The sequence below is a fragment of the Pseudorasbora parva genome, chromosome 6 (assembly GCF_024679245.1).
Source record: "Pseudorasbora parva isolate DD20220531a chromosome 6, ASM2467924v1, whole genome shotgun sequence".
NCBI classification, from domain to species: domain Eukaryota; kingdom Metazoa; phylum Chordata; class Actinopteri; order Cypriniformes; family Gobionidae; genus Pseudorasbora; species Pseudorasbora parva.
The window spans coordinates 15,859,957-15,885,136 of NC_090177.1; the positions used below are offsets into that span (position 1 = coordinate 15,859,957).

The following is a 25,180-nucleotide window of genomic DNA, read 5'->3' on the forward strand; positions in this document are numbered from 1 at the left end:
AATTTTGCATGTCATTCGGAAATCAAGGTGCCAGAGTCTGGAGGAAGACTGGGGAGAAGGAAATGCCAAAATGCCTGAAGTCCAGTGTCAAGTACCCACAGTCAGTGATGGTCTGGGGTGCCATGTCAGCAGCTGGTGTTGGTCCACTGTGTTTTATCAAGAGCAGGGTCAATGCAGCTAGATATCAGGAGATTTTGGAGCACTTCATGCTTCCATCTGCTGAAAAGCTTTATGGAGATGAAGATTTCGTTTTTCAGCACGACCTGGCACCTGCTCACAGTGCCAAAACCACTGGTAAATGATTTACTGACCATGGTATTACTGTGCTCAATTGGCCTGCCAACTCTCCTGACCTGAACCCCATAGAGAATCTGTGGGATATTGTGAAGAGAGAGTTGAGAGACCCAAGACCCAACACTCTGAATGAGCTTAAGGCCGCTATCGAAGCATCCTGGGCCTCCATAACACCTCAGCAGTGCCACAGGCTGATCGCCTCCATGCCACGCCGCATTGAAGCAGTCATTTCTGCAAAAGGATTCCCGACCAAGTATTGAGTGCATAACTGAACATAATTATTTGAAGGTTGACTTTTTTTTAATTAAAAACACTTTTCTTTTATTGGTTGGATGAAATATGCTAATTTTTAGAGATTTAGAGATTTTGAGGTTTTCATGAGCTATATGCCAAAATCATCAGTATTAAAACAACAAAAGACCTGACATATTTCAGTTGGTGTGCAATGAACCTAAAATATATGAAAGTTTAATTTTTGTCATTACAGTGTGGAAAATAATGAACTTTTATCACATATGCTTTTTTTTAAGAAGGACCTATGTGTGTGTGTGTGTGTGTGTGTGTGTGTGTGTGTGTGTGTGTGTGTGTGTGTGTGTGTGTGTGTGTGTGTGTGTGTGTGTGTCAGTACACTGTAAAAATATTGTTGCTTTAACTTAAAATAAGTAACCTGGTTGCCTTCATTTTGAGTTTATTAAAATAAAAAATGTGAGTAGATACAATGAAGGAAATTGGGTTAATAAATAGAAACTCATAATAAATAATAATAAAAAACAAATTACCCAACATGCTTACAAAATCTTTTAATAATATTTGAATAAAGGTTGTTGATTCTCAAATTTTTTTATTGTATTAACTAAAAAATTAAGGCAACCAGGTAACTTTTAAAATATGTATATGAAAATACTTTAAAAAAAGCATATTTAAATATTCATAAAATCATGTTTTACACAGGTCAAAATGAGTAACCATAAGAAAGCTTCTGGCAGTCATGATTAAAAAAAAAATCATAATATAAAAAACGCTAAAACAAAACACGACTTGTTTGAAAATGTGAAATTTATTAAGTTGTGTATTCAAAGTGAGTGGAAAGTATTAATATTTGTCAGGCTACTCCAGAGCCAAAAAGAGTTTGTGAAAATGAATTTAATAAAACCAATACAAATATTACATTTCTAAACCGTTGTACCAACTCTTATCATATTAGGCTTTCTTGTTTGTTCCTTATTTGAACTTATATTTATATTTAAAAATCGACTTGGCCTTTTCCATTTAATAAGAGTGAATTAAATTCCAGCGCTACAGTGTAAGAATAGATCAAATAATTATGTTCTGCAGCGTCTAGACCACTGGAGGGCACTGTGGTTCTGTAAAGGTAACCTGGATATCTTGTTGAGAAACGCGCTTTGAAATCTTTCATGAAGAGGCTTTGTATCCTGAAGGAATTACCGCCATAAACTTAGGAAACATACGGTTTAAAAAGTTTGCTTTTAAATCACAGATGTAATCTCAATAGTATACGGGTGTGCGCGAGATGGCTTACAGGCGGCATCTGTCTGTGTTAAATGCACGTGGGTTCCCGAGAGATGTCAAAAATGCAAATACAAATCAGGTAAAATCATCTAATGACAGGAAACATTTGATCGCTTTGGTGCATTTTGGACACGAGGAGTAGGGATGATCTAAGTGAGGGGACTCGGGAGGGGTACAATGAAGCACAGGTGTTTGAAAGGCCCTTTTATCTTGTGAAAGTACGAAAGTACACAACTATCCCCTGAGGTGCGTGTGTGTGTGTGTGTGTTTTAACAACAATCACACTCGGGTGTAGGCAGGGGAGACCGAGGAGGGTTGTAACATGGGATCAGTTGGAAGGACACTGAGAGGTCAGAAAATAGCTGTGGTAACGTCATTAATATCACACAGTCCCATATCTTCTTTTTGAGCTCACAGGATTGTATGTGATTGAGCAAATCTGTAGATTTTATGAGCAAAAAGTGCTTTTCAAGTAAGAAAGTAAAAATTTTCATCAAGATTTTTTTTTTAATTGTATACAACTATTCAACTTAGCTACACGGAAGTAGCAAATTAGTTTAATTGATTGTTTTATGCTAACTTCAAACCCACATGCTAAAACGGTTAGTTTTTAGGGGTGAGTAGCCTAGTTGTAACAAATTATTATAAATGTTACAACCAACCTAAGATGATTCCAATGACCGTTATCAATCACAACTCACAAGTTTTTTTTTATTGTGTATTGAGGGATTTATTCAGTAAATGTTTCCATCATAGATTATCTTCTTATCAGATCAAAAATATCTGCCTCAATTGAACTCACTATTTGTTCACATTATATGCATCTTGATGTTTCCACACCCAGCGTTTTTTATGCAATATATCAAAATTCCCATAAAAATAGGTGGAAACATTGTGACTGAACCCTTATGTAACAGGAATACACAAACACTCAGGCAGTAGTGGGGTAGGTTGTAACAACAGAAATCGTTCTATTTGACATTAACTCACATAATCTGTGATTGTGTTGTACATGTCCAATTGAGTTATGTAGCAGACAAATATGGCTACCATGTAATGGTATCCAAAAAAGCATGAGCAAGAAGCACTTCCCTAAAATATAAACAATATAAAACTGTTTATGACAAAATAAGTTTGACCGAATTGACCATATGCATGGCTACTTCCTGGTTATTGATAAGCTAGCTGCTAAATTAATGCTAGGCCTGACTATCAATTGACTACATTTTTTTACAATTTATTGTGCACTAGTTCGATTCAGTGAACAAAATGGGAGTTTTCACAAGTGTGCCGGAATCAGTGAGCTTCTGTAAGTGATTATAAAGGGAGGGAGAGTGTGGGGCTGGTGTCAGTGTAATTCACAATACAAAAGTTATTGTTTTTCATGAGACTTTGTAAGTACTTCATACTTCACCTTGACAATTTTTTTTTCCCCCTAGTGATGTTATATTGTTTAATATTTATTCAAAAGCAAAATGTGTGGAAAAATGTTACTGGAAATGGCTAATATGAATTCCAAGCAACCAAGTGAGGGGTAACACATTTGCCCACAGACATCACTTTTTAATTTTGTATTATGAATCAGATGTGCTTGTATCGCTCACAGCTTTTTTTATTGAGGTGGAAACTTTATAAAGGAAAGAAATTGCACACAGACAGAAACATTCAGGAGCTGCTTTTCAACCTCTGTCCCGTGAGATTTATAAATAAAACACTCTGAAAGCTACATTTCTCAGCAATAAGGTGATAACTTTGCTGTAGTCAAACAACAAGATTCCCTATTAGGATACTATTAGGGTCTACCATGTTCATAGTAAAGCAATCACTGACAATTATTTTGGTTGGGAATTATTGTAGACACAGATATCGGATACCAGACGTGTCTAAAATGAATGTAAACACTAAACAGGCTAATGCACAGATCTGTCACATCATGCCTGTGTCACGTGAGCAAACATTTTTTGGGGGTCCACATTTACCTGCAGTCTGAACATCGACTTTTATATCACATGAGGCTACGAGAGAGGATTTATGAATGGCAGTGAAGAGATGTAACTGACGCTGGTTGGTCACATGATAATGATAACATAGCGAATGTACTATGTTCAGATTACATTCATATTAAACACACTCATATTAAATAGAACATACTTTTTTATCAGCCGTGAAGTAATCTGAATGAGTACCCACTCATGAGAGTATGCGTTTTTGGATGCAGCCGTAGAGAGAGGTAATGGATGTTGGTCGTGTTTCATTTTATGAATGTTATGATGAATGTTATGTTGTTGTATTTTTTTTAAACTATAATTTATATTTTTTGTATATTAAAGACTCTCCCTTTTGAAGAGTGTGCCTTCAAAATTTGAGGGAGGGCTGTGAATGAGCATTTTACTTGTATGTATTGAACGAATACGCCCAAAGACTTTAGATATAGGAAGACGGTGCACTCTGATCACTTATGAATGGTAAAAAGTGCAACACCTGAGATGACGAATAAAAGCCCCAAATTCGAAATAAAAGAGCCAATCGTTGGTCGGTAAAGTCATTGCATCACTGCAGTTGCCGTTAGAAGTTCTGGTTGCTATAGAGCTAGGCAGGGTTCTGAGATGCGCGGTTATAGGAGGGCTGCGCATTAGCGTTGTACATGCTGAAAAATTCAGGTTTTCTTTGTCAGGATTTGAGCGTTTTGAAACAAAATATGAAGCTGTTGTCAGATTTCATTGATGATTGCAAATATGAAGTTTAATCATAAGCTTGATGAACAGTTTTGGAGAATTTGATGTTTCCCCATTCAAAGAGATAGGAGCTGCACTTGCATGTCTGAGAGGCGTTTCAAAGATGGCCGCCGAGTTAAACGACATGTTTTCAAGGGACTTTGATATGCCCCCCTTCACTGAATGAGTTGGTATTTTGATTCAAAGGGGCAATAAACGAAACATGTTAATGAACTGGGAGTTGTTCATTCGTCGACTGAACTGTAGGAAGTTCCTTTCCCTTTCTGAACTGTAGAATTAGTTCCTTCTGTACTTCCTACAGTAGGGCTGTAGGAAGTCACTGAATCATTCATTCAACCGATTCATAACTCGCATAACAAACTCAACATGAACAGCATATGTCGAGTTTGTTATGCGAGTTATGAATCGGTTGATTGAATGATTCAGTGACTAATGTACAAGAAATTAAAGAAAGAAAGAAAGAGGACTGGCCAAAGAACAAACAAATCAATGAATGAAAAAATCTTTTTTGGTGAATGGGTTTAAAAGATTTCCATCTGAAATTAATCAAAATAATATTCTCCAGAACTAAACCAGATGTTGCCAACCTTTTTAAACCGAGGAACTCTCCACCCTCTTGTCCAACCCAAGAACAACATAACATTAAAAGGCAAGAGATTATTTGATGACTAGATATAATAACTTTTATTAATAATATTGGCAAATCACACAAAACAACATTTAGAAATATTTACTGTATAGATAGAAATTTCAGCATGTCTTACATTTGCTTATACAGCATATCTGTCAATTCAGCCCCCGGTTGAAAAACCATTGGCTGAATTAAGAGTATGTCCATTGATCATCCTCGAGAAGAACATTGATTTGATGTCCATCTGTTAGAACTTTATCGTAGAGATCGTACAGTATTTGACATTAGGTTTGCTAATGGAAAGAGCATGCTGTTAAAACACATTCAAGTCAGTGCAGATGCCATATTTTTTATGTGACGTGACAGACAGAAGTACAGTCTGTTCAATGTTGTTCCGATGCGAACCTGACACACTTTAAATATGTCTTTTCTGTCATCAAAACACATTAATTTAAATGTGCCAGATATGATGCTTAATTGGATAAAAGGCATTGCACTTTTTTAAATGTTCCCATTAGCATGTCATGCAATGCAAAAATGCCTACATACGACATCTTATTCAAAGTTTGGATGAGACTTGTGAGAATGCATGGATGAGTCTGTTATGCCATGTGTGTCTCCATCTGTTATCATGCGTGTGTGAGAGAGACAGAATTCATTTTTTGACATTTATATGTGTGACTGAGGGACAAACAAAAATAGTACGTGTCAGAGAGAGTGGTGATATACTCATGTTGTTATGTGTTTTTTTTCTTCTTTTCTGACAGAGCCCATCTGCACCAAGCCATTGTCTTCATTGCGCCGTAAAGATGAGTTCTCGGCTGCTTGCTGTGTCATGGCATTTCAAAACCATCAGAAAATCACTACCGATCAGAGAGGAACAGGAAGACAGACATGTCAGATCTAATGTAAGATATGCATTATGTCTCACACAACATATTTTGTTAGCTCAGGTTGCGTTCTTGCATTACAAACAACTGGACGGAACATAATGGACGTTTATAAGCACATTGCCTCCCGGACACTGCATGCTAGAGATGTTTATCCCACCCCAGATTCATCATGATTGGTCCATTGTTGTACAACCAATATTGAGCCGCAGTTTTTATTTGTTTTTACTTGACCCTGCAAGTAAATGCTGCAAAATGCAGCAAGATTTTAACCTTGCAGTGATATGATGATGCTCCTTGTGCAGATTCTGTAACTATTTCGAAATGGCTTATGTTTCCTATTAGCGGTCATTTAATGACTGTTCAATCAATTTGGGTTATGGTAAAATTCTTAAGGGTTATGCATGTTTAGATCTGGCATATTCACAATACAAGAAATAACCAGCAAAAAAGGGCATAAAGAGATTTGAGGGTTTTTTTCTCTGCACAATAAAAGTCAGGAGCGTCCAATTTCATTTGGACCCCAGCGTTCTTCCTTTGTGTTCTGTAGAGCAAAAAAAGAACAGCATAATAAAATTGGTCCTGAAAAGTCTGCATACGCATTTGGTTTTAACTCCTTGGAGCGATAATGAAAGGTGTCTTGACAGCCCCAGTTACTTCCTATTTTTACTGTATGGAAATAAGTAGCTTGGTTATTCTGTTGAATAACCCATTTTTGTTCCATAAAGTAAAGTAAAACATACAATAATTGTGTGTGCTCTATTCCTTTAAAAAAAGTCAAATATTTGCAGCTAGTCTTTAATGACAACAATGTCATTACTGATGATTAAGTGGTGGTTCAGAATCTACCAATCCACGAGGTCTCGCTGATGGAGCTCTTAGGCCCTGTTTACACCTGGTATTAAGATGCATTTTGGTCAATCAGATCACAAGCAGACAATGCTAAATACAGGCATAAATAAGGTCTAAAACTTTTTGAGCGTGTCCACTTCTGACGTGTCCACTTCTGCCAGAGGTAGCCAAAAACACATTCGACTGGATTGCTTTTGTGGTGTAAACAATGTGACTGAATGTGTTTGAACAACCACAATAGACCGCCTACTCTACGCCTACTGACTAAATGCATAAACATAATTTGAAGCGCACTAGCCAGGCGGGATTTAAACTTTGTCGGTTGATGACCCAAGTCTGGTTTAGATATGAAAAACTTACCAAGCACGATGTTCTCTCAGGTTCCTGTTTTCTAACACACTCATGGCGTTCGGCTGGTCTCGTGGCTCTCAGTGCAGAAATGAAAGCTGATGCTCTCTGTGCTTTTCCGTCATCTCTGGGCTCGTTCATATGTAAATTCGTTTCAGCTTATTTTGTCCGTTAGATCGAAAGATCTGAAAAAGCCATGCATTTACATGTCCAATAGACCCTCTTCTCGAAGAAATCAGGACAGAAGTGGTTGAAAGTGGACAAAAGAGACAGGAATGCCTCTTCTTGTGATCCGATCGACCAAAATGCATCTTAATACCAGGTGTAAACGGGGCCTTAAAGTTTCAGTATGTGGCCTTTTGGCCTAGCGGTGTTTTGAATATACAACACCTCCCCTCGCCGGCACTATAATTTGTTTAGATGTTGATTTATGAACTAATTGCCTATAATTGCTGCTTAGCACCACTATTAATCCATGATGTGTGGTTCCAGGAGCACATTAGCCTGGATTTATATAATGAAGTAATTAGTTCAATTATAGAAGAAATAAAAGGAAGGAAAAAGGATGAGGACGAGAAAGGGGCATGTTTTTTTTTTAGAAGAAGAGAAGCACTTAAATGATAAAAAAGAGGATCCCAGTGTGTGCGAGGGATACTTTGCTTGCGTGTGAGCTCATTTCCTGCTGCATTGCTCATCTTGGTGAATTAGTTCCTTCTGTACTTCATTCCAAACCATTCCGCGCGCTCTCCCATGTGTTTTCTTTGCCATACTCGCCCAGTCTATCCTGTCTCTCCGAGGTTGCCGTACAGACTGCATTGTCTGCAGGCATTGTCATTGTTATTAGCCTTGTGGATTGCTTCAGGGGGTATGTGCAAGCTCAGGGGAGAAGGAGCCAGGCTGGATAATTAGTTTTTCCTCAATGCCAGACGAGCGCGCCGCCACTGTCGCGGACTGGAAACAGGAAGTGCTAAGATTGTCAAGGCAACAGCAGCCAGGCTGCATTCCAGCGCAGCCTTCCCTACACACCATCAAATCACTGACAGGACAATGGCAGCGGTCTCGATGGAGGTAACAGATTGCTGTCATTATGTTCTGTCAGGTGCTTTATTGCAGAAATGTCTTTATGAGAGGCAGTGAGAACTGTCTGCGTTGAAGGTGTCAGCATGTGCGGCTGTCTAACTGTAGTTTAAATAGCACACTAGATGAGATAACAGCCAATAAGAAGACACTTTGAGACAAGTAGCATGGGTCATACATAATCAGCCATCAAAGGCACGTTTAATAATGAATTTCATACCGATGAACACGCCTTCATTATTGTCCTGGACATCCATTACTCCGGTCTGCGTGTGTCCTCTGGGTGACGTTTCTCAGATGATGTCACACACTGAGGAGGGGACAGTGACGGGGTTGATGCCCAGACCTGGATTTGGTTCTGTTGCCATGGGATACATATATGCTAATAAGCAAGATGGCCACACTCATGAGGAGTGAGCTGACAAATCCAAACAGGAGGCCGTAAAGTAGAGGCCGTGCTCTGTTTAGCAGATGGGGCTGATAAGGTGTCACTGGTTGCCTTTTCACCACCAAGTCCATGTCTTTCCAGGTGAACCCTCTGGCTGTTAAGCAATCAGTGACAAGAGTTGTTAGCATGAGTCATTGTTTTTCAGATAAGATACAGTTGCTTACAGACAACTATAATCAATAATAGTTCTTAAGCTGACAGATTAGATAATGATATTGTGTTTAAAATATTGTTTATTGTAAAATGCATTGCAATTTTTATAATTTTTAGAGGGTTTAACAATAAGTTAAACCAGGGCCAGTGTCAGTGTGAACAAGTCCAGTTGCACAGTCAGGCTGATGTTTGCGTTCATTGATCATACTGTAAATGTGCCTTGAAGATTTAAAAATATTTTTTTTCTGTGATGTATTGAACGTAAATGGGTTGGTGTATAATCTGCTGATGTAAAATTTCACTGAGGTCAAGTTATGTAGTTGTCGGAACGGTGGAAATGATTCATAAGGGTTTTGGAATATCAGTTTAGCGAGGGTTGAAAAATGTTAAACAAATCATAGTATGTTATTGGTTTCTGGTAATTTTTTTTATTTGTGATTGCAAATTGTCATTGCAATTTGTTTTTGCAAAAAATCTTTCCTAGTGGCAAATATCAATTACTGTGTAATTAAAAAAATGAAGTAGATTTAAATTGAATTATAAATGAAATATTAAATAAAATTAAGAGAAATAGATTACTATATTTATCATCAAATGTACATTTTCTGTGTCTAAAAAGACAGAAATAACACTTTTATATATACACTTTGTATACCACCATTGAAAAGTTTGGGGTCAGTATGTTTAAAAAAAACTATTAATACTTTTATTCAGCAAGGAGACATTGACGCATTCTGATCAAAAAGCCAGTAAAGATTTTTAAATAAATTCTAATTCAACAAATGCTGTTCTTTTGAATTTTCTATTCGTCAAAATTGATCACAGTTTTATCAGAAATGTTGAGCAGCAACTGTTTTTAACATTGATAAGAATAAATGTTTCTTGAGCAGCAAATCATCATATTAGAATGAATTTTGAAGGATCATGTGACACTGAAGACTGGAGTAATGAAGCTGAATAAATTACATTTTATAATATATAATAAAATAGAAAAACAGTTATTTTAAATCGTAATTATATTACTGTTTTCAAACTGTATTTTTGATTAAAACAAAACTGTAGCCTTTCTCAAGCTTCTTTTACAAACATTACGAATCACCATGGCCTGGTTTCACAGAAAGGGCTTAGATTAAGCCAGGATTAGGCCTTAGCTTAATTAGCACAATTAAGTAGCTTTAATAAACATGCCTTAGGACAAAACGCCTTGTGTACACCTTGAGACAAAACAATGGTTGTGACACATTTTAAGATATGTCAGTGCAAGTTGCTTTCAATTAAAACAACAAACAAATATATAGTTATTTAAAAAAAAACTATAATGGTGAGGCAAGTTCAGCAGAAACTGATTCTAATCAGCCAAACTAGTTTATGTTTATTCATCAACAACACCTAATCAGTGCTCAGAAACTTCTATACCATGAAGCCGGTTTAGCTGGCTAACCAGATATGTTTAAGCTTAGTTTGTGCCAATGCTGGGTTTTAGGTACCAGTAAAGTGGTTTGGCATTTAGCAGTGTCCATCTCCATAGTAACTTACGCTCTACGGCTAACCTGCTCCAGGGCAGGTTATGTTCTGGATAAGAGATCTCAAACTGAAATTGGACCAATCAGCTGTGAGTAAAGTGACACACCTCTGATGCAATAAAGCCACAACCCCCGTTTCTATGTCAAATTAAAGGTCACTACACAGAACGTTTTTTAAAGACTAAAGCTTCTGGCTTTTAACAATGTAATTTAAAATAATAATAATTTTGAATGATTTAGATATAATTTCTGTAATTATTATACCTGTAATCAATTACACATGTATCATTTTAATCAACCATAGTACGATTTTTCTTTAAGTTGTCCTCATTTATAGACAGCTCTTCTTGCTGTGTAAATTTGTCTAAATTCTTAATGTTTTTCAATCATGTAATATTCTGCAGAAGAGAGAAATTAATCTCACTGCTTCTCTCGTGAGAAGTGACTCTCAGTTTCACTGGTCCACAGCGTGTGATTGGCTGTTCACTTCTGATGTCACGCTCACAGCTAAACTCCTTAACTCAGGATCAAAGCCTGAGTTGACAGAGAAAGCTGACGATCAGAGGCCTGTTGCATGAAGCTAGCTGAACAAACTCTGAGTTTCAGAGTAGGTTTAGAGTTGACAAATCAAGATAAATCCAAACTGGTTTAGATCAAGTTCAACCCTTTCTCAAAGCTCAGTATAGACTTTCTCTGTCAATTCAGGTTAAATCCAGAGTTTGCGATTAACTCTGAAGCGTGTGCACCTGAAAGTGTGACACATGTGACATGTGCGGCAAACAGCCAATCACGGTGTCGGTTTGATTCACTTCTCTTCTGAAGATTGAGAGATTGTTGTGAAAATGATTATGAAATGAAATGTGTTTTTCAAGGCAGGAATAAACACTGCTGCTGCGGCGAGAGTTTGAGATTGCATGCAGCTGAAAGAATATCTGACTATATCAATTATGTGAATCAAGGAAATATTTGGCTACTTGTCAATTAATATAATATTTATATGAACATATTATATGAATTAAAAGTGATTATAATTCATATAATATAAATATAATAAATAATTAGCACCAAAAGATGCAAAATATTTCAAAAGTTTGTTCATTATAAACGACTTTAGTTTGAACCGAGAGATACAGGGTGTGTGGCTTTATTGCATCTTTACTTTCAGCTGGTCCAGATTGGGTTTGCGATCTCTAACCAAGAATAAAACCGGCTCCAGAGCAGGTTAGCTGTGTATTGTCAGTTACCATGGTGATGAACACTGATAAAAACCAATCCACCTTCTTGAGCCTGAAAAAACCCGAATTTGCTCAAACTAATCTCGAACTTACCTGGGTAACAACTGAAACCAGCTTCATACAACAGGCCACAGCATCATGGGACCAACAAAGCCTGAATAGATTGGTTTTGTTTTGTCAACTCGAAACTAATCATGTAACCCTGAGTTTGTTAAACTACTATAGAGAAACAAGCCCTAGGGATATCCAAACCTGCTCCTGGAGGGCCACTGTCCTGCAGAGTTTATGTCTAGTAAGACCTTGATTAGCTGGTTCAGGTCACAGGTGTGTTTAATTGGGTTTGGAGCTAAACTCCAGTTATTTAATTGACAGTGGCCCTCCAGGAGCAGGATTGGTCACCTCTGTTCTAGGCTAACACTATAAAGCTACGTTCAGACTGTCATTCCAAATCCGATTTTTGTGCATATCAGATTGAAATTTGATCAGATTTAGCTAGTGTGAACAGCCAAAAATCACATGAAATGCGATCCTATTCAAATCACATTTCTGGAAATTAGTTTCTGTCTGACCGGCCTGGTCTGATTTGGTGTGGTTTATGTGAGTTTTTTTCAAGCCATGTGAACCGTTAACTGTAAACTTCAGATGCTTTTTTTTAGGAAACATGCTGAAAGTCGCTTCAGAAACAAAGCTGTGTTGTTTTTAAACCAACGGAGATGACAGCGCGGAAAAAAGCAGCTTATACCAGCCTCACTGCCTCAGAGGACGCAGTAGTCCAGCGCGTTGGCTACACATTTCCATGCTGTAAAACTAAAAGAAGACAACATCTCTATTGCAGAACCCTCCATGTTATGGTTTTTGTTATAGTTGGTTTTGGCTTATGCCTGCAAAACCAATGGAAAAAGAGCAGCATGGACACACAAATCAGATCTGAAAAGTTGCGATACACAATGCGGACGTCAACAATTTTAGATCAGATTCCAATCGGATACACAAATGATTGGATTTGGACCAACAGTGTGAACGTAGCCTAAGAGGACCTCAGGGGGAAAAAACTCGTATAATATTAATGTATTAATGTCCTTGCATAATATCATATTTAATGGCTTAGAAATAGAGACCCAATAATATCTTTCTATAATTTGTCAATCTGCCGAAGCGTCTCACCCTCTTTTGCAGAATACTGCAGCACCGCCTCATGGTTCACATGAACATCATGATCTTCTGGTTGTTGCTTCTCCATTTGGCTAACAAGTTCATGGTAGCCTTCCACATATCTCTGCAGAGCAAGTGTTTTGTCCTGGTTGATGTTCTTACCCACCTCTGTTAGATAAAAACACATGCATTACTTCTAGTCCATTTGTGACCGTTGTCTTCCTCATATGGTTATAACATGAATTAACTTCATTGCTTGATGACAATTATGATGGAGGCAGCACTAGCAGCTGTTTATTTGTGTCATTCGTTTCATATTCGTACAAGACACAAACAATTCTTGCTGCACATTAAGAAATCAAAAAGAGAGTAATAGCCTTCATGAACGCCTTGAAATGAGATTAACTAAGTGTGCAGGGCCCAATAAATGTAGTATGTATAATGAAGCAAGAACAACTGAAGACGACACACATGCCAGAACATAAGTATGCTATTTATTCAAGGGGCTGTCGCTGAGTGGCTACTGCTCATCATAGCCCATTTACAGGCCGGCAATTAAAGCTCTCGTAATTGCCGCATTGTGCATGTCCCATACGCATCGGTTTTTGTGTTTGCAGAGGAATCATTTTTATTTTCTGCAATGCACTGCTTTGACTGAAGGATGTTCTTGGGTTGTTTAGCCTGTCATCCCCCCCCCCTTCTTTTCTGTTTATCCCTTTCTCCCTTTAACGGAGATGATGAAAGGAACAGATGGCGTGTAGTGAATCTGGTGTCAGCTCCAGCGAGCCTGCTGTCATATCGTTTGCACCTTCTCATATCTGATGCCATTCGGCTGTGGAGTCGCCTGTTCGCCGGACCACAATCACTGCCAGAGGAGTGACAGGGTGCAAAGTGCGTTCCATCAGAAATGTATAAAAATAACATTATGCATTCTGCTGAGTTTCATCTTTTGGTGTGCAAGATGAATTACTGAATTAGCTTGGTGCTCGTTGCATCAGTGGTGTGCAAAAACAAAATAATAGAAAATGGGAAAACTTTTATAAAGTGGCAAACTTCATCGTTGGCAAATCAGTATCATGTTCGCTGAGGTTTTGTAGGGGTCCTTAAATGTGAAGTATGTAGTGTTAAAATTAGGGCTGCCCCATAATAGTTGATCAAATGTTAGTTGACAAGATGATAGCCTGGTCCGACCAGACTCTTGTACATTTCATTTTTACAGAGAGTCTGGCTGCTCTCCATTGACAAGCGTTAACTTCCTTAAAGTCAGGTACTCTGTTGAAGTTTGAAACTGGATCTGGGGTGGATCTATCCGGTTAAAATTTGACCTGAGAAATTCACCGGATATACCGCTAACCCAGATGACGTACTGAAGGAAAATTAAAATTGAGCGGAAGTATGAAGGAGGGCGGAGCCAGGCTAACAATATGAGGCTCATGTTCAAAGGCTCATGTGATGATCCATATATTCACATATCATTAATCAACCTCAATCATGGCTTTTCATTTGAAACATGCCAGTATTAGTTTGGCCGCTTATCGCTAATGTTAACGCTAAATTTAATGAACTTCTGCTCCCGTCAGTTCAGTTCGCATGACGGAGGGGTTGTTTTGACAGTGGCAACCGGAATGATTCTCTTGATCACAGGGCCTGTAAACGTCTTTATCAAACAAACACAATGATTTATTTCTCATCCACCCGCCATTATTTGGAATATTATTTTTGTATTACATGGCCCGCCCGATTGGTGGATATAAGTGCGAACTGCGCGCATTTGAACGTTATTCTGTAGAGGCAGAACATTCTAAAATCGATCGTTTTCTGGGCCTGGTGTCTAATAAAGACTAAAAATGAAGTTTTCAGCTCTGAAACTTCCAGGATATTCTTATATTACCATGACCTTTTGTATATCAAAAGCTCAAGGGAGAGTTTAATTCATGACCCCTTTAAAAGAATGACATTTAGTTGAGTATAATTTTTTTTAGATGGGCAGCATTAGTTAAAATAATTTCTTCTATACCCGTTTAGTTTGTAGAGGGATCATTCTAAAAGTTCCTTTGAAATCTGATATTATTACAAGAATAATCTGTATTTATTTATTTTTATTTAATGTTAATTCTGGACGATTTCAAGTAACAATAACTCTCATAAAGATAATTTTTAATGACAAATCAGCTCGACAAAACAGTTGTCTATCAGACAGCATTAAATATATATATAGTGGTAACGATATGTTGTGCATCTTTTACTCAATAGTGTACAAAATATTTTAGTTTGACTGAGTGTGGTGGTGCAGTTCCTGTATGTGTCACTAGCCACATTTCCATTAAATACGTACATTTTGAAAAAATATATCGCAAGAACGGTTATATGCTCTCATGAGTGGGTTTTTCAAAACATTTTTACCATTTTTTTTGACAAAACATTGGATCGGAAACCATTTTGCGCATTTACAGGTCACCTAGCGTACGTAAAAGTAACAGATGATGATTCTGAATCAGCAATTCCTAGTTCAAGGGGCTTTACTTTCCATTAATGGTTGGATAACACGCTTACGTTTTCTTAGATTAAAAATAATGGCTAGTGCGGTGACTGTGAATATACATAACCTTATCAACGTCCGTCACAATGATTTTTGGAATGACTTATTGCGAGAGGAAAAAAATCACGTTTTAGTCGCATAACATTGGTTAACAGAAATGCCGTCATTCCGCAATAGATTTTTCCTGTAATCTGAAATCTGTAATGGAAACCAGGCTAGTGTTTTTGTGTGCAACTGACCTATGGCTATGTCAGTCCTGCCGATCTGTTGCAGTGCACGAGACAGCCTGTCGTAGTATATCTGCTTGCCGTGAATCTGGAGCCAGTCCTTCAGCGCTGAGCGGCAGGGGGGCTTCTGCTCTGACAATCACATACACATGCACAATATCAAACATGCTCCAGACAGGCAGAAGGAAAGCAGCCAGCAGTAGAAGCAACAGCTCTTCAGTTGTTCAGGCAATTAAACAATTCACTCATGTCCCACTACCTCGATAGATTTCATTTCTGATGAAAAGGGATTATTTCAACAATTCATCTGGTTGAAATGTCTCTCGAGTGGACCTCTCAATGGCAGACTGATGTGTGCAGTGGAGATAAACAAATACATTTGGCTGCTTGTGACCTCTTCATTTACTGCAGGATGTGTCATGTCACACATCGCACTGCGGGGATTCATTAGCATAAAACAAATAAGTATCAATTTATTAGAGCCGGTTGAAACTATTTAAAGCAGCCACGTTTGTCTATCATGCTTACCTGTGTTTCTGCGCCTTCTTGACTGCAGTAACTGGTTCCTTTTAGCAGATAGTCGATCCAAGTGTTGGAAGATGTTCTCCTCAGGTTGAGACATGGCCGAGATGAGCTCCTCACACTCACGGTCTGTCAGTAGCTCCACCAGACGCTCCAGCTGGTGAGGTCCAACGTCCTCGGCCACTGTGGCAGAAAAGGAAAAATCAGACACATTTCAATATGGTTATTTGCACTTGAAAGTAGTAATTTAGTTTAACATGACCATTTGTAAATTATATATTTTTTGATTGACTAATCGTTCTGTGTGTGAATGAGTAACCACGCCTCCACCAATTTTTTTGATATGTAAATGTGCACGGTTATATTCTAATGTACACTTGGTTATGAATCGTGAATTGAATCGTGACATATGAATTGGTTGTCTTTTTGAAATGTTTTTGAGATGTTTTCAGAACTTTGGGGTCACTCAGTAGATATTATTTTATTAGGTACTAGTTATTAGATCTGCTTCGCGTGGGGTGGTTCTTCGCCTCTACGCCGTGCATTAAAATCCTTTAATGCATGGCTAGCCGTGGATTATCCCTTACTTATTACACGGCTCTGTGAAATACTTGATTCTGATTGGTCAATCGCGCATTCCAGCGGTATGTTATTTCCAGGTAACACCCGCTCATCCGTAGCCTGACGTGGTCATACTCAATTCTAGTCAGAATATGCCTGACCTAAAAATTTTGTGGGTGAGGCTAAGTTCGGCTGGCATCCAGGCTAGCTCATCCGGGTACTACGAGTTATCTTGACCGGTACTACTTCTATGCTTAACGGTGGCGCCATCTTGTGGCTGTTAAATACTTAAACAGCCATGGCTACAATGGAAGACTTCAAGGCGGGTTTCCTTTATAAAGTTTTAAATATGGATATTTTTCTTACACAAACGCATCGATTCGAATCAGAAGGTTCTAATAACCCATTGGAGCCACGTGGAGCACGTTATTTGAAGGACAGCCGCATTTTTTACGAACTTCAAAAACAGCTACAACTACTGCTGGGATTAACGTTAGCCTGGACTTTTTAAATATAACTGATTGTATTCGTCTGAATGAAGAATGTCATATACACCTATAATGACTTGAGGGTGAGTAAATCATAGGTTTGGTTTCATTTTGGGGTGAACTAACCATTTCAGCATATTTTTAACATTTAGCAGCAATAGATAAAGGCTAAAAGCAGTTTGGAACTGTTTTTCTTTGCGGAAGAGCTAATAAAATATTTAATCTCAAGACAATATTTTGTGTCTAATTTTTTTGAGACTAGTAGCCGTGTAATAAGCGGGATAATGTACACCCAGCCGGTTGTTAAGCAGAATAAACCCCTTCAGAGTGATGCAAGAGGGTCCTGATCACTCTGTCTGGGTTTATTCTGCGATAACAACCGGCTGGGTGTACATTATCCCTTACATATATATTTTTAAAAAGAAGTCTCTTATTCTCACCAAGGCTGCATTTATTTGATCAAAAATTCAATAAAATATTAATATTGTGAAATATTATTTACAGTTTTAACTCTTTTATTGTGTTTTAAAATGTAATTCATGTTTCAGCTTCAGTACTCCAGTCTTCAGTGTCACATCATCCTTCAGAAATCATTCTAATATCATGATTTGCTGCTCTGATATTTTGTGTGGGAACCGTGACAGTTTACTTCAGGATTCAAAATATATGATGGGAGGAAAAATTATATCTTGATGCTTTTGTATTCTCGAAAATGTTTTACATTTCCCCAAAGAACACAAAAAGTATTGCGAGTGAATGCAATATTTCTTGGAGGAATAATTTTTCCTCCCATCTCCATAGAATCCAGATTACAAATCATTTGCTCACAAATTATTTGCTGTCAATTTCAGTTGAAACATTCTTGCTAAATAAGAGTAATTTCAATCTTTCTAAACAAAAAACAAAAAATCCAATCTACTCCAAACGTATGAATGATTTAGATATATGATTACGAGAGAGAATAAGTAGCATACTGAGTAAGTATGCTGGACATTTCTATAGTCAATTTTTAATTTTTCTTATTAGTTAAAGAAACTTTATTTTCTTGTGTGTTTCTTATTTGCATTTCAATGGATCAGTTAATGTAGAGGTGCAGTGCAGTAATAATTTGTCATGTAACGTGTTTCTCCCTTCAATACACACACACACACACACACACACACACACACACACACACACACACACACACACACACACACACACACACACACACACACACACACACACACACACACACAGACACAAATTTGTGCCTGTACCACCAAGTGTACCTGTATCACACTTGACAGTGTTTATGGCAGCTGTTATGACGGCAGCTGATACCATCCTTTGAAGAATCTATAGAACAGCTGTGAATATCATGGGAAAGGCAGACGCGTGACATTGTGGGGAAGAGCTGTAATCAATTAATGGGGATGTGTGATAGGAGACGCATTTCCCTCTCTATCACTGTCACCTTCAGTGAATAAGCCACCCTCTCATGTCAGTACCGCACCGCAGGTGGATCAGTCACGCAGAACTTTGTGTCTATTTGTTATTTGCATCTGCTGTAAGCCATTTCCACTCACCTGTATCGTCAGAGACACTTGGGCTGAAGAAAAGGAGGAGGAAGAAGCTGAGCACCAATACTCGCATTGTAACTGAAATCCTTGAGATGGCAGTTACATCTGTGGGTCTGGCTTTATTTTCAAATTGTCCGGAATCACGAGTCATCATGTGTGGAATTTGAAACTAAACAGTCTGTTCTGTTCTGTGGACTAATGGCTCTATTTGGCCGGTTTTTACTGCAGGAACAGCCAGTGCTGGGGGCTATGATCACTGCGGCCTAAAATAGTCCTCAGCAAGAATGCCTTCTGTTTCTCCTTATTCTCATTCACTTTGTTTCTTCTCCTTGAGGATGTAAATTAATAAACACCATGATTGGGAATGTAGCATCAAGCAATATTTTCAGCAAAAAGATTAATATTTGCTTTAGACATGACACATTTTTCACAGTATTTTTTACAGAATGCTGTTACATTAACTAATAGTACTGACGTTATTACAATCTTGCTCATCCCGATAAATATCAAACATGTTTGATATGATCGGGGCAAGCCCGATTTGATTGAGAGCAGATCGGGAGGTGCAAGATTTGATCTGTGAACGCCTCACATTAACAGATAATCTGCGCCGAACATCTGAACCGATCGAGTCCTGGAAAAAAAAAATTCTCTAAGTCTCGGGAGGGGAAAATCGGGCATGCACAGTATGCGAAAAAATTCAATAATGAAATACAAAAGTAGTGTATTGCATACTTTTATTTTAGAAGTGTTGCAATATGAACAAAAGTGCAATAACATATGGTTTGCAAACACTTTAAACAAATAAGGTGCTTTTTACAGCAGTTAAAAGTTTGTAACAGTTACAATATTTCTTGTAAATATCAACTTAAACATTACTTTAATCAAATTAAATATAAACCAAAACTATTTGCCACTGCCAGGGCATTAAAGTTTTGTTAGGTTTAGTATTTTTTTTAAAACAGGTTATGTCTAGAGCCTCAAGCATAACATTATAACATGTTGGTGCATGCTGGGCAGTCACAAATTTCACAATTTGATTTGATATTTATTAACTTCAGGCCTATACATAGCAAATTGTATGTACTGTACAATGTGTGGGGGGATTTTTTGGTGGTATACATATATTAATTCTGAAGCAATATTCTCATCAGTGTTCTATCAGCTTTTAGGCCCACTTAAATCTGCATATTTGTGATATTCACCCCAGGGTGTTATTTAATTTTATAAAGGCCTTTTTGTTATCTTTCATGTTAAATTCTTAATAATAGTAAAGACACTATAGGCTGTTACCAATCAAATTAAATAATTTAAACTGCAAAAAATACAGCTGCAATAAATAATGTTATAAGATTGATGTTCTAAATAAAAACATGCAATCATACTTTTAAACATGAAACTAAACCGCTAATAGGGGGCAGCAAGTAATCGTCTTAATGAGTGACTCATCGAGTCGTTCATTCAAATGATTCATTCAAAACGCTGAAACATTTAGTAACAAAACACCGTGCTGACTATTTTTGTAGGCGAAATCATGGGTGAAATAGAATAAAAGTAGTTTGGGTCAAAAAATGTAAGTAACTTGATATTAATTAGGCTACTTGTTTATTGAACTACAACCATTCATGCTACACAATTCACGATTGTAAAGTCGACTTGTGTTATTAACAATATCATACATCATAAATATCAATAACTACGAAAAGCTCAGTTTTACCCCAGTATGTTTCTTCTGTGAGTTTATATTGCTGCTCACTTGTTTTGATTTCTCCACGAATGTCTCTCACAAAGAGACAGGCAGCGTGAGTCTAAACGCGACTTTGTTAGGCAGAGATACACTCCATTAGCAATTGCTGTTTACATTAAATATAAAAAAATAAAAATCTGAATCATTCTCCTGTTTTGGATATTTTAATATTTTATTTGTCTCAGACAAAGAATGTCAAGCCATTGGCTTACAAACAGCTGTATTCTCTGTATGTGTATTCAGAGGCAGTGAGCAACAGGCTTTCAATATAATAATAATAATAATGCCCAGCCCTAATATATATGTTTTTTTTATATATATATATATATATATATATATATATATATATATATATATATATATATATATATATATATATATATATATATATATATATTAGGGCCAGGACTCGATTAAAAAAATTAATCTAATTAATTAGAGGCTTTGTAATTAATTAATCGAAATTAATCGCATTTTAATTGCATATAAATATTTGACCTGGAACAATGAGAAGTAACTTTTCACATGGATTTTTAGTATTCCATTGAATAATGACTGAATACATAAGCTTAATCAACAAAATATTATTTATTTATTTCAGTCCAGCAGACCAGCGCAATGTTTGCCATTAAGTGTAGCAAAAGCATATTTGTGATATTTGGGGCTCGATGTGCTGCGGTGATACGCAGATTCCTTGTTGTATAGCTTGCACACAACCATGCTCTTGTCGACACTTCCAGCCTTTAGTTTTTTTTAAACAAAATTTCCCATCCACGGGGCCAAGCAAAGCGGTCTCATCAGCTTCTTCGTTCATGTGTTGTTGTCGTGACTCGTGAGGTGAGCGCTAGTTGGTGTTCCAGTATAATCGGTCCGTCGAAACTCATTCATTGAAAAACGTTCCGCGGTGCAAAAATAAGTGTGGGTAAAATTATGTGTAGCAAAGTTCGATAGTATGAGGAAGGAAGAGGACACGGGGTCGGCTAGACGGTTGATGCTTGTTTATTAACTCAAAACTTTCAATAACACACACTGCGGTGTGGATTCATATAAACACACGATCACTTCCGGGTCGGCACTTCCGGCTTCCGGTAACTCAGTCTCTGGGTGTGTTTGGCATCAACCGTCCGAACTCTCTCTCTCCCGCTGCAGACCTCGCTGAACCACGCCCCCCTTGCCACATACCCCCACCGCCCGACTCAGGCCGGGGAGCCGTCCGGCCTGCAGCCCCCCCCCCCCCCCCCCCCATTTCTGGAGAGGAAATCGGCCACAGCCATCTGAGCACCCGGCCTGTGGACCACCTTGAACTTAAACGGCTGAAGAGCTAGATACCAACGGGTGATCCGCGCGTTGGTATCCTTCATGCGGTGGAGCCATTGGAGAGGAGCGTGGTCCGAACAGAGAGTGAACTCCCGCCCCAGGAGGTAATAGCGGAGAGTGAGAACGGCCCATCTGATGGCCAAACACTCCTTCTCTATGGTGCTGTACTTAGCTTCCCTCTTGGAGAGCTTACGGCTAATGTACAGCACCGGCCGCTCTCCCCCCTCCACCTCCTGGGCCAGGACTGCGCCCAGCCCCCTGTCCGACGCGTCAGTCTGCAACAAGAAAGGGAGAGAAAAGTCAGGGGAGTGTAAAAGCGGCCCGCCACATAGAGCAGCCTTCACTTGGGTAAAAGCCTGTTGACACAGCTCCTTCCACTGGACCGTATCTGGTAGCCCCTTTCTAGTAAGATCAGTCAAAGGGCTGGTGAGGTCCGAATAATTTGGTATAAACCGTCTATAATATCCCGCCAGCCCCAAGAACTGTCTTACCTCCTTTTTGGTCTTGGGCCTCGGACAGGTTGCAATTGCGGCAGTCTTATCAATTTGGGGACGCACCTGCCCATGACCCAAGTGGAAGCCCAGATACCTTACTTCCACCCGCCCAATCGCACACTTCTTCGGATTGGCCGTGAGCCCCGCTCTCCTCAGCGACCTCAGGACCGCCCTCACATGCTGCATATGCCGCTGCCAATCGTGACTATAAATCACTATGTCATCCAGGTACGCAGCAGCATATGCAGCATGGGGACGCAAAATCCTATCCATGAGTCGCTGGAAGGTTGCAGGCGCCCCGAACAAGCCGAAAGGAAGCGTGACAAATTGGTGTAATCCAAACGGCGTGGTGAAAGCTGTTTTTTCTTTGGACAATGGAGACAAGGGGATCTGCCAATAGCCCTTTGTTAAGTCCAGTGTCGAATAAAATCGAGCCGTGCCTAACCGATCAAGCAACTCGTCAACCCACGGCATTGGATACGCGTCGAATTTCGACACCGCGTTCACCTTGCGGTAGTCCACACAGAACCTGACCGAGCCGTCTGTTTTGGGGACCAAAACTATCGGGCTCGCCCAGTCACTGTTGGACTCCTCGATTACTCCCATGTCGAGCATTGCGCCTAATTCTTCCTGAACTACTTTTTTCTTGTGTTCAGGCAAGCGATACGGCCGGCTGCGAACTACCACGCCCGGCTCGGTCTCGATATGGTGCTGAATCAAGTCGGTACGTCCCGGTAGGGGCGAGAACACGTCAGCGAACTCCGCCTGCAATTTCGATAAATCAGTGAGTTGTAACGGTGAGAGGTGATCTCCCCCAGGGGCCAGCGCTACTGATTGCGCTTTAATGCTCGCCTCTGGCCCGAGATCATCCTCTCCCCCGATCACCGTTGCCAACAACACTGATTCCACCTCATTCCATTTTTTTAGCAGGTTGAGGTGGTATATTTGACGTGCCCCGTTCCTATCGGATCGTATCACTTCATAATCGAGCTCCCCTATCTGTCGTGCGACCTCAAACGGCCCCTGCCACTTTGACATTAATTTTGAGCTCGACGTCGGGAGTAGAACGAGCACTTTCTCTCCCGGTGTGAATTTGCGTAGTTTAGTACCCCTGTTATATGACCGGCTCTGGCGGTCCTGGGCTTGCAACAAATTCTCCCTAGATAGCCGCCCCAAGGTGTGGAGTTTTGTTCGCAAGTCCATGACGTACTGAATTTCGTTTTTGGCCAAAGAAGGCCCCTCCTCCCAAGTTTCTCGTAGGACGTCCAGCACCCCCCGTGGCTGCCGACCGTAGAGAAGCTCGAAGGGGGAAAACCCCGTGGAGGCTTGCGGGACCTCTCGCACAGCAAATAAGAGGGGTTCTAACCACCGATCCCAATTTTTGGCGTCTTCCTGTACGAATTTACGGATCATGGATTTAAGAGTGCGATTAAATCGTTCGACCAAGCCGTCTGTTTGTGGGTGATAGACGCTGGTTCGAATGGATTTAATGCCCAATAATCCGTACAATTCGCTTAACGTGCGTGACATAAACGCCGTGCCTTGATCAGTGAGGATTTCCTTCAGAATCCCCACCCGGGAGATTAAACGAAACAGGGCGTCCGCAACACTCTTCGCCGAGATGTTGCGGAGAGCCACTGCTTCCGGATATCGTGTTGCGTAGTCCACGATAACTAGCGCAAAACGATGCCCGCGTGCGGATCGCTCTAATGGCCCGATGAGGTCCATCGCAACTCTCTCGAAGGGGACCTGCATTAATGAAAGGGGGCGCAATGGCGCTTTTGGGGCGGCCAGTGGATTCACCAACTGACATTCCAGACAAGACGCGCACCACCTGCGCACATTGTCATGAATGCCTGGCCAAAAAAATCGGGTCATTAAACGATTCAGCGTGGCCGCCTGTCCCAGGTGGCCCGCCATTGGGTTAGAATGAGCCGCCTGGAAAAGCATTTCCCAGCGGCTCTTTGGTACTAACAGCTGGGTTGTATCTACCTTTGTCTGAGTGTCTTGGGTCACTCGATACAACCGATCCTTGATTATGGCAAAATATGGATACGAGACAGGCAAGGCAGGTTGGAGAGACTGACCGTCAATCGATCGGACCTGTTGGAAGGCATTTTTGAGGGTCTCATCTTGTGACTGCTCCAGCGGAAAGTCATCGCGGTCCGAGAGAATCAGTCTCTCGATCCCGCTCGGTTCCGCTGAAGCTGTCCCCAAGGGTCCCGTCTCAGTCTCCCCAAGCTGCACTCGCGCCGCCCCCCTCCTCGCCTTCTTCTCCCAAGCGGCATCCGCGCATAACGACCCCAATAACGCCGAAAAGGCGGGCCAATTTGTCCCCAGAATTAGCGGATGCCGGAGGTGTGGACTAACCGCCACCTCTATACTATGCTTTTTCCCCCGAAACTGTATCGTGACCGGGACAACCGGGTATTCCACCACATCCCCGTGCACACACCGCACCTTAACCATGCGGCTTGTATCCAATGCCCCAGGCTGCATCAGGCTTTGATGGATCGAGGTTTGGTTACATCCTGAATCCACCAAGGCCTGATATGTACCCCCCTTGATACTCACAGGAATTTGGTACTCTCCTGCCTGATCGGGGGTGGTCCGCTGGACGTTCGGGATCCGGATCATTGTTCCGATGTCCATCATCGGACACCGGTCCACAAAATGATCCGGATCGCCGCACCGCCAGCAGGCCAGCCCAGGCCTACCCGCCGCCCCGGTTGATGAGTTGATGACATCCGCAAATGGCGAGGCGGAGGGCGTTGTCATGGCGGCGGCGCTGTCCTACTTCCTTCCCGGGTTTCGGCACCAGTGTAGCAAAGTTCGATAGTATGAGGAAGGAAGAG

General features: G+C 40.0%; 1 protein-coding gene and 1 long non-coding RNA gene across 2 annotated transcripts in view; one reads left to right on the forward strand and one right to left on the reverse strand.

The window, feature by feature from the left end:
• Window positions 1-1,671: 1,671 nt before the first annotated feature.
• Window positions 1,672-25,180, forward strand: part of LOC137078494 (uncharacterized) — a 71,007-nt gene continuing 47,498 nt past the window's right edge. The window contains exons 1-2 of the long non-coding RNA XR_010905307.1: window positions 1,672-1,903; window positions 5,958-6,098. This is a non-coding gene — a long non-coding RNA (uncharacterized lncRNA). The remainder of the gene's footprint in view (window positions 1,904-5,957; window positions 6,099-25,180) is intronic.
• On the reverse strand, window positions 8,439-18,879 carry LOC137079113 (transmembrane and death domain protein 1-like). The gene is made up of 6 exons (XM_067447076.1): window positions 18,774-18,879; window positions 16,163-16,339; window positions 15,647-15,766; window positions 12,881-13,036; window positions 8,704-8,899; window positions 8,439-8,478 (listed from the first exon to the last, which is right to left on the reverse strand). The coding sequence occupies exons 1-6, from the start codon at window positions 18,838-18,840 to the stop codon at window positions 8,439-8,441; spliced, it is 756 nt and encodes a 251-aa protein (XP_067303177.1). The 5' UTR covers window positions 18,841-18,879.